The following is a 14,824-nucleotide window of genomic DNA, read 5'->3' on the forward strand; positions in this document are numbered from 1 at the left end:
GCTGAGGATGGAGAGCCGTGGTGATAAAGTGGAGCAGATACCACAGGGACAGGTGCTGTATAAAAACAGATGGAAATTATGAGCACACTGCGCCGATCCAGCCTGTCTCCTGAACTCCATCCCACAGTGCGGGGCTTGGCATGTAGGAACTGCCCCAGAGCCCCTGCTGCCCGCAGTGTGGGATAGGAGACACTGACTGTGCCGACAGGACAGCTGTAAGGTGTGCTATGGGTTCGGTTCAACCCAGTGCTGAGGGCTGGGCCCCCTCCTTCCTTCCCGCTGACCCCCAGGGAACAGAGGGTGATTAGCTCCTTGCACCATCCAGCTCCACGCATGTGGACATGCCAGAGTAGCCTTGCTTTCCGGGCGTCCTAGACTGCTGCAAGGACAAACCACTCCATGGTCCTGCAGCAACCGGGCCTGGGCACAGGGAAGGTCTCTGGGCCCCTCAGGCTTCTGGTTGGACATTCCCTCCAAACTTTCCCAAACCTACAGGAGCTGGGACCTCAGTACAGAGCCTCTGCAGGGTCATCGCTGTGACTAAGTGGCCAGACATTGGAGGGTGGGGTGGACCATGGGGAGGCTCCAAGTCATTGTCTGTCCATGTGAAGTGAACAGGCCTGCTCTGTGTTATCTTGGCTGGGTTTGGAGCAGGCTTGGCTGGCCACAACCCAGCCCCGCAATGAGTCAGGAGCAGAGCCGAGAGGTAACTTCCTCCAATAGGCATTTGCTCTTGGGATGTCTGCTGACTTCCAGAGGGCCTCAGTCCTCACGGCCTTTGCTTTGTGTTCCTGGGCTGGGCCTCTGCCTTCCCCTCAGCACCCATGGGTGTCTCTGCTTCTCCTCACTGCCCATGGGTGTCTCTGCTTCCCCTCAGCACCCATGGGTGTCTCTGCTTCTCCTCACTGCCCATGGGTGTCTCTGCTTCCCCTCAGCACCCATGGGTGTCTCTGCTTCCCCTCAGCACCCATGGGTGTCTCTGCTTCCCCTCAGCACCCATGGGTGTCTCTGCTTCTCCTCAGTATCCATGGGTGTCTCTGCTTCCCCTCAGCACCCATGGGTATCTCTGCTTCCCCTCAGCACCCATGGGTATCTCTGCTTCCCCTCAGTACCCATGGGAGTCCCGGCTTCTCACTGCCCACAGGTATCTCTGCTTCTCATCAGCACCCATGGGTGTCTCTGCTTCTCATCACCCATGGGTGGCTCTGCTTCTCCTCAGCACCCACTGGCAGCTTTGCTTCTCCTCACTGCCCATGCGTGGCTCTGCTTCTCCTCAGCAACCACGGGTGGCTCCGGTTCTCAGCACCCACAGGTGGCCACTTCTCCTCATCATTGCTTGGTGGCTTGGCTTCTCCTCAGCCCACGCAGGAGTCTCCTCTTCCCCTCAGTGTCCGCAGGCAGCTCTGCCTCTCTGGAGCACCCATGGACAGCTCTGCTTCCCCTCAGCACCCACGCGGCATCCCCTTCCTGTCCACTGAGTCCGGCTTTTCTTTATACAGTCCTGAGCTAGCCCTAGTGAGAGGGCCTGGGCATTTCTGTGTGGGCAGCCTGAGCAGACGCTTCCCACCCCATTGCCTATTTGCCACCCTCACCCTGGTGCTGCCCTTTCCTCAGCCCCTTCAGCAGCGTCTCTGCTCCCAGCCCCTGGCACCAAGGGCACAGAAATTCCAAACCCCGCTCTTTAGGGGGGTGCCAGCTTCAAGCCCCGTGTGCCAGGACATCCTGGTAAAGGGGCACTGGGGTCAGGACTCCATCCCGGCCTCTGACACACTGTGCTGCCACACGGGGAAAGTCACCCAATAGCTTTGTGACTCAGTTTCCCCCTCCCCCCGTACGGGGATAATGATACTCCCTGCCTCACAGGGCTACTGAGCGCTTTGAGAGAACACAGTCAGGCTGCTGCTTTGGAACCCTGTTTCCCGGCCCTGCTCCTTTGAGACCCAGGGGATGGGGCGAGCAGCCCCCCAAGAAGGGGTCTGGAAGAAGGCTTTTTCCTGGCTGCCTTCTGTGGATCTGGGAGTGGCCGGCCCACGCCACCCCCGAGCCCCAGCTGCGCCCCCCACTCACACGTGGAGCGAAAGCCTTGGAACCGCTGGGGGAGCCGGGACACGCCCGGGGCCCGACGGAGCGGGGCTCAGGGTTGGCCCCTCGCTTCCTCCCGAGCGCATCCTACTGGGGAGCACAGTGCCCTGGACAGGGGGTGGCAGAGGCGCACGTGGGGCCAGGCTCCCGAGGCGATGGGGCAGGAGGCCGCCCCTGGGTGCAGCAGACCCATTGCAAGCCGGCCGTGCGCTCCGGCTGCCCGTGGGAACGCAGGCGACCCAGGGCAGGGACCGCGGAGGGCTGTCGGGAGGGGTGTGTGGGTTGAAGCCACCCCTCGCTTTTGCGGGGAGAGGGGCGAGGCGGGGCGCTGGCTCCTCCTGGGCTCTTTAGGGAACCAGCCCGCATCCGCCCCCCACCCCCCGCCAGCCCTGCGCACACCCGGGCGCGCAGCCTCCCCTCCCCGAGCGCTGGAAATAGAAGGCGGCCCTCCCCGCCTCCCCTCCCGTGGCTGGCTGAGCATCGCAGGCAGGCGGCGGAGGGGGAGGGCCCTTCTTGCGGGCCCGGACCTTCTGCCGGGTCTCAGTCTGCCGGAGGCGCGGCGCAGCGCGGAGGGGCTGCACGGAGCGCGCTGGGCTGGGCTGGGCACCCCCGTGGTCTCACCGCCTCTCTCTCTCTCTTCTCTCCCCGCTCCGTGCTCCCCTTCCCCCCCAGCAGCCGGCGTGTTAAATGGTTTCAGCGCAGGCGGGATGCTTGGCACCAACCTCAAAAGCCTGGAGCTCAGCGGCGAGGGGCCGGAGGAGCTGAAGGGCTACCGGAAAGGGGCCGAGGGCAAGGGCGGCGGCGGCGGCGGCATGGTGCCCAAGCGGCCCAAAGCGCCCGGGGCGCACGAGCTGCGGGTCTTCAAGTCGGGCAGCGTGGAGAGCCGGCTGCCGCCCGGCCCCAGCCTGCGCAAGCAGAAGTCCCTCACCAACCTGGCCTTCCTCACCGACGCCGAGAAGAAGATGCAGCTCTACGAGCCCCGCTGGAGCGACGACATGGCCAAGGCGGCCAAGGGGGGCGGGCGCGGGGGGCTGAAGGCCAAGGAAGCCCCGCTCATGTCCAAGAGCCTCTCCAAGTCGGAGCACTCCCTCTTCCAAGCCAGGCTCGCCCCCGGCCTGGCCAAGCCGCCGCTGGCCCCGCTCCCGTCCAGCCTCGGCAAGCCCAGCCGCATCCCCCGCGGGCCCTACGCGGAGGTGAAGCCCCTGAGCACGGCGCCCGAGGCCGGCGGGGTGGAGGACAGCAAATCCGACGACGAGATCCTCTCCAGCAAAGCCAAGGGCCGGGAGAAGCCGCAGCAGCAGCCGGCGCCGGCGCCCGGCCCGGCGGGGAAGGGGCAGGAGGAGCGAGCCTACCTGAAGGTGGACCCGGAGCTCGTGGTGACGGTGCTGGGGGACCTGGAGCAGCTGCTCTTCAGCCAGATGCTGGGTGAGTCCCGTCCCCGCGCCCCCCACCCGTTACCGGCGGCGAGTTCAACTCCGGAGCCGGATCCGCTGGGCCAGGAGGGAATGAATGAATAGGGCCGGGGGAGGGGGCAGAAACCCGGCCCCCTGCCCCCCTGGAATCCAGGGGTCCGCGGTTGAAAGCAAAGGCGAGTTTGGGGGGGAACATCCTCTCTTATTTGGGGGGGCTTGGTATCGGCTTTTGGGTCCCGTTTGGGCTGCGATCAAAGGGACTGGCGGAGGGTAAGGCGTGAACAGCGCCTGGAGCAAATGCTGCGTCCCGGAGGAGCTACTCTCTTCTCCTGGGTTTCTCCTTCCTTTATTCTGCAAGGCGCCGGCACACTGGGGCTCTTTACGTGGCTTTTTCCCCCTGGGTATTTGTCAGTGTTTCCTTGAGGTTCTACCTTAAAAAGCCCCCCTTTCCCCCCACACACACACTCACTTTGTCTCCGGAGAACAATGCTTGCTTTGGCAAAGCGAGCCTTTCCTAGCCCGAGAGAAATCCCCTGGCTTGGCGGGGCCGTGCGATCTAGAACAGGGAGCGGGGGAAGGGGCAAGGGAGGAGAGAGCAAACCCCCCCCCCCCGCAAGGAACAGAGATGTGGGGGATAGACAAGCACTGCTTTCCTGGGCATCCTTGTGATTGTCTTGGCTGGTGGAACTGACAAGGGGAAGGGGGAGGTGTGAGCTACAGACATCAGCCGGAGGCCGCAAGCTGGGCTGGGGGGTGTGTGTGGGTGGGGGTGTGTGTAAGCGTGTGCATGTCATGATTATCTCAGCTGTGTCATTGATATGGGGAAGGGATAGGTGTGAGGTGTCAGACATCAGCCAGAGACCACAAGCCAGGCTGGTGTGTGTGTTGTGTGTATGTGGGGGGCGGGGGGGGAGTGATGTGCATGTCATGATATGACTGACGTGGGGAAGAGAGAGCTCAGAGATGTCAGACATCAGCCAGAGACCACAAGCCGGGCTGGTGTGTGTGTGTGTCAGAGTGTGCATCTGTGTCAGGGCGCTGGGGGGGGGGGAGCTGGAATGTGACACTCACGAGGAAAATGGATGACAGATTGTGCCTCGCACCCTAGCGAGAGGCCGCTGGAAATGGATCAACTTTCGTATTTGCAGCTGTGATGATCGGAGCGGTGGAAGGGCAGATCTCTGGGGGGGGGCGGGGGTCTCCAGGCAGAAGGGAGGCACCGGGAGCACCGAACATGGGCTGTCCGAGGTGACATCCGCGCAGTAAATACAGCAGTGCCCTGAAATGTTGCGTGCCGTTGACCCCTGGCTCTGCGGAACGGTTTCACGGGCGTGCGTGGCGGGAGGGAGACGCCTGCTCTTAGCAGAGCTGCTGAGTGCCCATGGCAGGCAGACATGGAGTGATCTGTGGGAGAAGGGGGAGTGGCCGCTTACCAGGGTCTGTTCTAGTCCCTTGTTTGTGGTACAGCTGCAAGGCAAGCGTGAGAAGACGGCTACTGGGCCAAAAGATGCACTGATGCCTCCTGGTGAGAGACAGAGAGTCATTTGATGAAGGGACACCGGGTATCAGCTCTGCTCTGACCATCCCCTCTGTTACTATGGCCATTCTCTCCCCCTGCCCCCCCCCCCCCCCCCGTATTCCTAGGGACAACAGCAGTGTTCATGCTCCAGCCTGGATCTGCGGCAGTTCTAGTCCCCGTCTGGAGTCTTGGACTCTCTGTAACCCTTCCACGAATGGGCTCTTTGCGGGGGGGGGGGGGGGGGGAACTGACCAAGGGGTGTGATCTGAGCTGGGGAATCAGCAGCAGCTGCTCTGCTCTAAGCACAGAAGAGCCTGTTTCCATGCAACCGCCCCCCATGATCAACACACACACACACACACACACACACCCCGGAAACCAGATGATAATTGGCCGGAGCTGTGTGTGGGGACAGTGCTGCCCGCAACGACGCTTTGGAGAACTTGGGGTGGGAGGGGCAGACTGGGTGAGCTTTTGCTTCTGGAGGTTTGGGCTAGCAGCAGGCTGTGGATAATACGGAGATAAGCTTTGCAGCCTTCATCTGTGACACTGCAGACATGTATTTGTTCATATCACACAAATTACCACCCCCTGGAGTTTGATTGGCAGGCACTGCTCAGGGCTGGAATAGCAGGAGAGCAGTGGGTCAGGACTGAGGGGCATTGGCAGAGCTGTGGGTAGGTGGGGGGGTCCAGCACAGGAATAGCAGGAGGGTCTGCAGAGCGGGACTGGAGTGCGTTGGCACAGCTGCAGAGGGGGAGCCCGGGGCTGGAATAGCAGGGGAGGAGACTATAGATTTGGTCAGTTTGCGGTGCCTGGCAAAGCTGGCGAGGCAGAGGATGGACATAGCAGGAGGTTCTGCACTTCAGGAGCAAGATGAATCTGCAAAGCTGCACAGGGGGAAAGTTGCACAGCGTCTGGCTGCTCTTTTCCCAGCTCGAACGAGCAGCCAAGCCCCAGCTTTCAAGTGCTTATGATATTCACACGCATTTCACAAAGGGTGAAATATTAAAGGACCAGGGCCTCGGCGAGGCTCAGCGTGGGCTGGGGAAGGGGTGGGAGGCTCCATGGCTGGCTTGGGTTTCAAGGCTAAGCACACAGAATATCCCATTTCCTTGCAGCCCTGGAAAGCTTTCCACTTCCCCGTCTTGGCTGAGAATCCACCCGCTCCCAGTACGAGAGGGGAGTGTAAATCCTGACGCTAGAAGGTTTGTCAGACACACAGGCCTAGACCCAAATGAAAGGAAAAGGCAGCCGCGAAACCCGATCCCCTTTCCCCCCCCCCCCCCCTCACTGGGAGCCCCCTGCCCCACTCAGCTGGGCCGCAGATGCTCTGCCAACACCACGCCCCAGAGCCCAGTCACCTTGCAAAAGGCAGGATTAGAGCCTGGCTCTGGAAAAAATATTATTGGCCCCCGTGTGTGTAGTTTCCTGGCACATCCGCAGGAGTTACCTGAACGCATGCTACAGGCAAAGCGGGTCTGGGCATGGTAACGCCACTATCCAACCTTGGGGCAAGGAGAGAAGGTCATGGGATATCTACCAGAGACACCCTGGAGGAAAGACTGGGCCAAATCTGCAGCTGCTGTAGCTCATCAGAGCTCCGTTGGCTTCAATCGACTTCCACCAGTGGGGGTTCTGGCCCGTGATTTATATATTGTACCATGTCTGCGCATGGATTTCCTTCCAGCCCAGTGCATCCTTCTCCAGACATAACCGTGCCTTAGCACTTTGTTTCCAAGGAGCCCAAAGACCCCCCCAGCTATTAAAGAATTAAACTTCACAACCCCTGTGAGACAAGCAAGTGTCCCCATTATGCAGAGAGGGAAACTGAGGCACAGAGGGGTGACATTTCTTGTCCAAGGCCATACAGTGAGGCAGCAGCGGGAATAGAACCCAGGAGTCCTGGATGAGCCATCATTGGCTCCAACCAGATCTCTTCCCAAAGCCAGTAATAGAACCCAGGACTCCTGCTTCCCAGGCTCTTGCTCTAACCACTAGACCCACTCCCTCTTCAGACCCATAGCATCCTCTGCTGATGGCAAGCCGTGGTCTCACACATCCAGCTTTACGGGGAGGGTTTGGAGTCTGGATCCCATCTGGCAAGTGGCAGTCCAGGCGCTGGATTTGCCCCTGATCAGCAGACCTGCTTAGACTGCAGAACTGGAGTGGGGAATCCAGTTCTCCTGGCCCTTCCACGCGGTAAGGAAAGGGTCATCCTGAAAAGATGCGGCGTGTACAGATCAGGGAAGGGTCTGGGACCCCTGTTATTTTTTCCGCACTGGTTCCTCCGTGGCTAAGCCCAGCGCATGGCCCGGTTGTGTAGGGAAGGAAGTGGGGCTGGGCGGGAGCCAAGGTCTTCCTTTAAACACAGATGTCTTTGGTCATTAGCAAACAGTCCCAGGACTCTTCCCCCTTCCTGGAGTGGTAGCGAGTGCAGCGTGGACTCTGAGAGAGGGGTCAGGCCAGGCTCAAAGACCCTCTGCCACTGTGGATGCTCGACTCTGACTTGAGCTCGTGAGGAAGAGCCCAGATTCACCCCTGTGTCTAACCCAGCAGCACAGACCTGGTGGAGGAACATCTGCCAAGAGGTGGCAGGGGAAAGCAGCTGTGACTTCCCTTTCCACTTGAGAGGCAGGTGGTCCAGTGGATGAGGCATCCGGTGGGGACTCAGCATAGGCCTCTATTCATAGCTGCAAACAGCAAACTGCGTGACCTTGGGAACGTCCCCGCTCTCCTCTCTGAGACTCATCTGTGAAGCAGGGATAACGACACACCCCCTCGAGATCTATAGGTGATAAGAGCCACTGCATCCAACTATCTTAGGTGCTGTCTGGCCTCCAGCAGCCCAGGGCCTGAGTACCTGGCTGTATTTACCCTGAGGTAGGGCTGTGGTCCTATCTCCGTTTTACAGGTGGAGAACTGAGATGCAGAGAGTGCCTCTACATGGCAAAAAGAACCCTGCACCAGTGAATCGCAGGGCCTTGGTCAGCTGACTCGGGCTTGCAGGACTCGTATGGGGCTAAAAGCAGCAGTGTAGACGTTCCTGCTCAGGGTATGAAACCTGGGGAGGGGGTGGGTCTCAGAGTCTGAGTGGGAACGTCTACACGGCTCTTTTTAGCGCCATATTGCCAGCCGAAATCAGTTGACCTGGGCTCTGGGACTTGATGCTGTGGGTTTGCAGAGTAGACACAGCCCTAGAGAGATTACGGGTCGGGTTTTCAAGGGCAATCAGGCACCTAAAGATGCAGATAGACACCTAGTGAGATTTTTTTAAACCAGTGGGAGTTAGGCACATATGAAAAATCCCAGTAGGCACCTAAACCCCTTTGAAAATCAGGCCGCATGGTTATGTCTTCATTGCACACTAACCCTGGGCTCTGTCTCAGGTTTGAGCCCAATGCCCCCTTCCGTCCACACACCAATCAGTCAGACTCGGGTCAGCAAGTGCTCAGCACCTGGGTCCTAGGACCGTGCTGGGGGGCGGAGGGTGGAGCCCATGCCCTGCTGACTTGGCTCCGCACCCTGTCAGTTTGGTTCAGCTCAAGCTGTAGACCTGAGTCAGAAGGTCAGCACAGTGCGGTGTGGATGCTTTAGCACAGCTGTGAGACCTGGGCCCCGCCACTGCAAGCCCAGTTTACAATGCAGTGGACGCTCCAGCACGGGCTTGGAAACCCTGAGTCCACAAGTCCAAATCCCCCAGACCCAGGCTTAGTGTGCAGGGTAGACGTACCCAAAGTGACTAGCTCGAAGTCACGCGGGGATTCTGCAGGAACACAGGGAACTGAACCAGGTCTTTGGTGCACAGGCTAGGGCCTTAACAACTAGCCTATCCTGCCTCTCTGCCTATCTGTCGAACATCCCCGGCTTTGTGCTTCTTGGGTGACATGCACATATACAGGCATTGGGTGGGTGGAGGTGGGAGGAAGGGAAACTATTGTGGGTTATTTTTCAGCGTTTCTGCACCATTAATTAGAATGTTCCCAGCTTCCTCCCCAAAGGGGGAAGGGAAGGGCCAGGCCAGGGAGCTCACAGCACTAGGTCAGCAGGATGGAGATTCACGTTGTTTCCGGCCTTGCTGCTCAGGGGAATTTCAGGTTCTGCTTTGATTCTTTCCTCCCAAACTTGTGTTTTTGGGCACTGTCTTGCTTCTAAATCAGACTGAGGAATGCCGATATTTCTCCTTCCAGCCAGCTTGGCCTTGCTCCATCCCTGTGATCAGAGCTCCCCCTTCCCAGCCAAGCCGCTGGACTGACCTGGGGGTGACATGTGGTGGTGGTTTATGTAAGAGTGCCCTTATGTTGCCCGTGCAAGCACAGGATCGCTGCGTGCAATCTGGCATTGGGCTGTAGATAAGAGGCCCTGCTGCAGCAGGGCCTGCTTGCTTCTCTGTTCTTCCGGGACCACCACTTCACTATTTACACCCGCAGTTTTAGCCCAGGGGGGTGGAATGTCCTTGGAAAGCGGAGCATGTCCTGCCAGTCTGATGTCCTTGATCTTTCAATCCAGAGCAGTAAATAAATGCAACAGCGCAGTTCTGGTTCTTCTTTGCACCGCGGTGCACCAGGCTTCGGCTAAGGTAGCAAAGGTGTTGCGGTCCCAGACTCCTCTCAGGTCTGATCTCTGGGCCTGTTTCCACTTTTGGTAAATGAATCTGAGTCCCCCCGTCTGACACGTGCACTTAAGAAGGATCTGAGTCAGAGCTCAGGGGTGTCTGGCTCTTGGGTTTCCATTAGGGTCAGTTACAGAGGCAGAAGCCCATCTCCAGTAAGGGCCAAGCATCACCTAGCTAGACTTTTGTTAGGCCTGCTTTGTGGGCCTGATCCTGGGAGGTGCTGAGCTCCCTCAATTCCCATAAAGTCATTAGGAGCCTGGGGATAGCAGGGTGTGGAGTCATACTTGGTTCTTCCCACGTGTGTCTGGGATGGGGTGGCAGCAGGAAACACTCAGGGGCAGGGGTCCCTGGAAATGGCTTCCCACTTGGGTTCTCCGGAAACCAGAACAGATGGCGAGTGGGACGTGCTGCAGGACACCTCTCTTTTCCATGGGGTGGGGAGAGGGCAGAGTGGGGCTGAGAGAGCATTGAGGGGGGCTGTGACGGACTCCACTGGAGTTGATGCTGGGCTGGGAGAGAAGGTGTGACAAGGCAGGAGAACTACCTACGCCCTGCTGAACAGGGGGTTAACCTCTGCTCCCCCTTCCCCGGTACAGATTATCGGGGGAGGGCTATCTACTGGGCGTCAGAGGGGGGAGAGTGCCTTTGGGGAGGATGAGCTCTTCACTAAGTGGGGTGTGGCGGAGTGAGGCTGGGTGGGGTGGGACAGGATGGATGGGGTCGGGCAGGGTGAGGCTGTAGGGTGGGGTGAGACAGGGCAGGATAAGTCTGAGGGGCAGGGCTGGAGCTGGTGGTGTGGGGCAGGGCATTCCCTGTCACTTGTTCCCTTCAGCTCACAGTAATGGGGCTTGATTTCTGGCTGCCCGCGTTGCCCCGGGGAAAGCTGTTGCTGATAGTGACCTTGCTCCCGTACTGCTGAGCCAGCCCCCCCAGCTGGCAGACGCGTCTCCGGTTCTTTGGCGATTTGGTTTTAAGCTGGTGATGTGCTGAGAGGATGGGCCACTTCCCCATGGGGGTTGCTCCATAGGCGTCCCTCTGAGTCCAAGGGTGGAAAGTGACTGCAGGGTCAGCTTTATGACCGGAAATTGCGTCCCTGCAGGGAGTCACTCCAGTAACATTCCTCCAGCACAGGGAGCCTGGAGCGGCTCAGCACCCTTCAGGCCCAGAAGGCTGCATGGGGTGGGGGACTGTTCCCTCCCTTGTGTGAGCAGAAGGACAGAGGATGGCTTACGGTGCACGTCGCCAAGGGGCAGTGGTTGGCCAGCAAAGGGCCATGTCTGCAATCCACCCACCCCACAAGCTGCCCATCATGAACGCACCATGCTGTACCTCCGGGAACACACTGCCCCTTTCCTAATCTTTGGTCCCTGCCAGCTGGAGTCCTGGAGCAAGAGATGCATCTGCCACCATCATGCCGCCCCTTGTGGTGCTGGCCAGGGCAGGATCTGGCCATATGTGTAGGAACCACTTCAACTTCCAGCAATATGCAGCCAGCTCTGGGGTGGAATGCAGCAGCTGGGTGGCAGTGCCCAGCAACGATCCAGTGAGGAAGAATGCCATATCCAGTAGGGACTGCAGGAGAAGCTTGCATAGGCAGAACAAGTGCAGAATACGCTCCCAAGTGAGGACCTCACAAAAGGAGAGATTGGTTTGCTGGGTCCACTTCCAGGGCCAACGAGTTTCTTCACTGGCATATGATCAACCCGTTGCAGCCCCTGCTTCAGGGCACCCACAAGGCAGTACACCAGCGCAAGAGAGCAGACAGTCCACAGCGGTGTATCCCTAACACCCTGGGCTCAGGAACGTCCAATCTCTATGAGGATCATGTTGAGTCTATGGGGAGTGAGGATTTGCTTTGATGGGCTGTGGAGCCTGGCTACCCTTCCTCTCCTTGCCATGCACAACCGTGTCAGGAATCCGCTCCCTCCGCCAAAGGTTTCCCCGGAACGCCGGGAGCTGCCTTTCATGCACCGCACAATGGACACTCTCTGCGGGTTTCCCATCTGAACCCTGGGAGAGAGACGGGGCTGTGTGAGAACAGAGGTGCTGAGGGTGAGATGGTCTAGAACAGAGAGATGAACAACAATGGGAACCAGATGAGGATGAGCCCCATCACAGAGACAGGCTACGCCTGCACGTGCCCACGTCACCCTGCGCTAGCCCCAGCCTATGGAGCCCGCAGGACTCTGCGCATAGGGCCGGGGGTGCCGTAATTCCCACTGCTCTTGATGTCAGCCCCGAGGGTGTATTTGGGATGTGACGTCCCGCACAGTGATGGGGCTGCGTTACGCTGATACCGACCTATCACAAGATGCCACTGAAGCAAAGAGCTTAGCAGGCTTCCTAAAGGATTAGACACGTATAGGAATAATAAAACGATCACCCGCAATGACGCTGGCCAGGATTAACATGGCGGAGCTCAGCACTCCTGCTGCAGGGCATGTGCTCGCCTGAATGCCCTCTGGGGGGTGGAGGGCTAGTCCCTCATTGCCCACTAGGGGCATTCTTGCACCTTCAACTGGTCATTAGGCGGCATGGTAGACAGGACAACGGATGGATCCCAGTCTGACCATTGCTAGAATCCCACACTCCAGGCAGTGAACTCACCCAAGCTTGGCAGAGATGCCCGTCCATCCTCTGCTTTGGCTGCTGGACTGTTCCGTGAAACCTCGAACTCCTGCTGCGGCTGTGGAGTGGGTGCATCCGCCCTGGGGCTATGGAGAAGAAGCCCTCGCACGGAGCTGGCCTCTGGAAGACAGAAGGAGATTCTCATGATGGTATCTGCTAAAGCAGCGAGACTCAGACTTAGGCTCGCGAGCCACAAACAGCTCTTTAATGTGTCTCCGGCGGCTCTTTGCAGAACATGATATTGAAACATTGGTTAATAATTCAATCACTCAATCTCAGTTATTAACCAATCGGGATGCTTTTACTACGTTGTTAACCAATTGTAGAAGACTTGGTCAGTCATTTTGCTGTGAGAATAATATATATATGTAAATGAAACAATGAATTCACATGGGCTCCTTTGGGTAATATTGATTGCTAATTTGGCCCCTTAACCACTGAGGTCTGAGTGTCACTGGACTAGAGGCCTGGAGCGTCTCTGAGCTCTTCAGTCTCCGTGCTGTGGAAATACACTCTGCTCGTGTGGCCTGTGGGGGATGCGTCCACCAGGATCTGTCTCATGCTCCGGCTGGCCACTCTCTGTTATCTCCCATGGTTTTTCTGGGAGCCATCCTTAAATCATGGAAAGCCGCTGATTCTACTCTCTGGAGTATGTCCCTGGTGGCCAGGACACTGGACTGGTGCAATGAACCAGCTGAGACGGAAGCTCTGACGGGAGAAGACTGGACAGACTCAAGAGCGTAAACTTTTAGCTTTAGTTTCAGATTGTTACAGGCTAAATCCTGGTTCTGCTCAATCTGTAGGAGCTGGGCCCTGGACTTCAGTGAGGTCAGGATTCAGTCCTGGGAGGCAGGAGTTGCTCTGAGGAGAACTTAAGTGCAGCCTGGTCCCATGGCTGGGATACACCACGGGAAGTCAAGAGAGCTGGGTTCTCTTCACTGAGTCACTGGGTGACCTTGGGCAAGTCCCTTCCCCATGCCTCAGTTTCCCCATCTGTAAAATGAGGATACTGGTACCTCTTGGAGAGTTACAGACGTAAGGCACAATAGACAAGCTGAGTCTATTCTTGTATTATTTCCCCATATTTACCAATGGCAGAATACCCACCGGAAGCACATGACCCATGAATGGACACGGGCATTCAGGCATCAAAATCTCATCCCCGTAGCAACATACTTCATACATGTGCAGTATCTCTCCAGAGGTCGGGCATCAGCTGGGTAACTTCCCTGCAGGGGGCAATGACCATAGAGCATGGAACAAATCCGGACCAGTACAGGATCCTGTTTGATCGAACTAGACAAGGAGATTGTGTTCGCAGTACACGTAGGGAAAAGGGACTGGGTGGAGAGCCGTGGGAAGCAAAGCTCTTTCTTCATCTCCAGAGCAGCATGGACAGCAGAAGTGTCGGTTCCCCACTTCCGCCCTCCCCACTCCAGAGATGTGCTTCAGAACGAGGCATCTGCCCGAGTTAGAGGCGAACTCCATCTTTGCATTCGGTCCTTGGCCTGTCTGTGGTGACGGCCAGTTGGTACCACGCATGAGGTGTTTTTTGCAAGACCCACCAACTCACCTGAAATGCAACAGACAGATATCGAATCGTACCAGCTTTCCATCACTGCGGAAGTAGTTGGCTGCGAACCGGTGGCCTCTGCGTGAAAGCCTCTGCCTCCCACCGTCAGTCCAGAGCCATCCACTCCCCCTTGCCTGGCGGTTTATGCACTTTGCTCACTACTTCCTGACTTCTCGTCTTTGCTGCATGGTCCGTATGCCAGAAGGACACACAGGCCTTTACCTTCATGCAGCGCTGGCCAAGATGTAGGATATTTGCAGCCTCTTAACATCTCATTGCTGTGGGGTGTCACCCATGTAAAACCACCTAAATCTTTGCAAGGACTGCACAAACAAAGCCACTTCCATAAACCAGGAGCAGCCCTCACCAGCTGGGAGAGGTCACTGGCCCCATCAACCACATGTGTTTTACAGAGACTATTTCTAACATCAAATTATACCTTCCATGTCGTCTGGAGACAGAGGTTTCTCATCAAAGCTTGACGGGAGCTGGGATTGCTAACTCCACTGGCAGCAGTCCCCGGCGTGATGGGGCATAGAGACCATGCGGGCAATGCGGTGGGAGAACCCAGTTTAGAATATCGTGAAGCTGCTTTTCTCTGTGTGTGTGTGTCTGTGTGTGTGTGTACACAAGAGAGCATATGATGAGTGTGCCCTAGTACATGCTGTAGTTGCAGGGTGTGTGTGCTCTCTCTGGGTCTGTGTGCTCTGTGTGTGTTTGTGTCAGTGCAAGGGTGCATATGCGGTGTCGGTCCATGTTGTATTTGCAGTTATGTGTGCTCTCTGTGCGTGCTCTGGGTGGCACCCGAGTGGGTGCGTAGGGTGTGTGTGTCAGCACATGCTCTATTTGCAGTAGGGGGTGCGCTTTGTGTGGCGGGGGGATGAAAGGGGTGGAAGCAGGCGTGAGTATGTACAGCGGTTTGCCACGAAAAGGTCAACACTTCCCTGGAGATCCCTAGGAGTGGTGTCTGAAAACCCACAAGTGCTTTCTGTTCT

At 57.7% G+C, this 14,824-nt stretch overlaps 1 protein-coding gene across 7 annotated transcripts in view; it reads left to right on the plus strand.

The window, feature by feature from the left end:
* NAV1 (neuron navigator 1) overlaps positions 1 to 14,824 on the plus strand; it is a 289,263-nt gene that overhangs the window by 107,915 nt on the left and 166,524 nt on the right. For 5 of the 7 annotated variants that reach the window (XM_037884895.2, XM_043533524.1, XM_043533523.1 and 2 more), the window contains exon 4: positions 2,758 to 3,507. The exons of the other annotated variants lie outside the window; for them this stretch is intronic. In XM_037884895.2, coding sequence (XP_037740823.1) covers positions 2,758 to 3,507 — 750 coding nt within the window. The remainder of the gene's footprint in view (positions 1 to 2,757; positions 3,508 to 14,824) is intronic. 7 annotated transcript variants of the gene reach the window in all.

The sequence above is a fragment of the Chelonia mydas genome, chromosome 21, assembly GCF_015237465.2.
Source record: "Chelonia mydas isolate rCheMyd1 chromosome 21, rCheMyd1.pri.v2, whole genome shotgun sequence".
Classification (NCBI taxonomy): Eukaryota; Metazoa; Chordata; order Testudines; family Cheloniidae; genus Chelonia; species Chelonia mydas.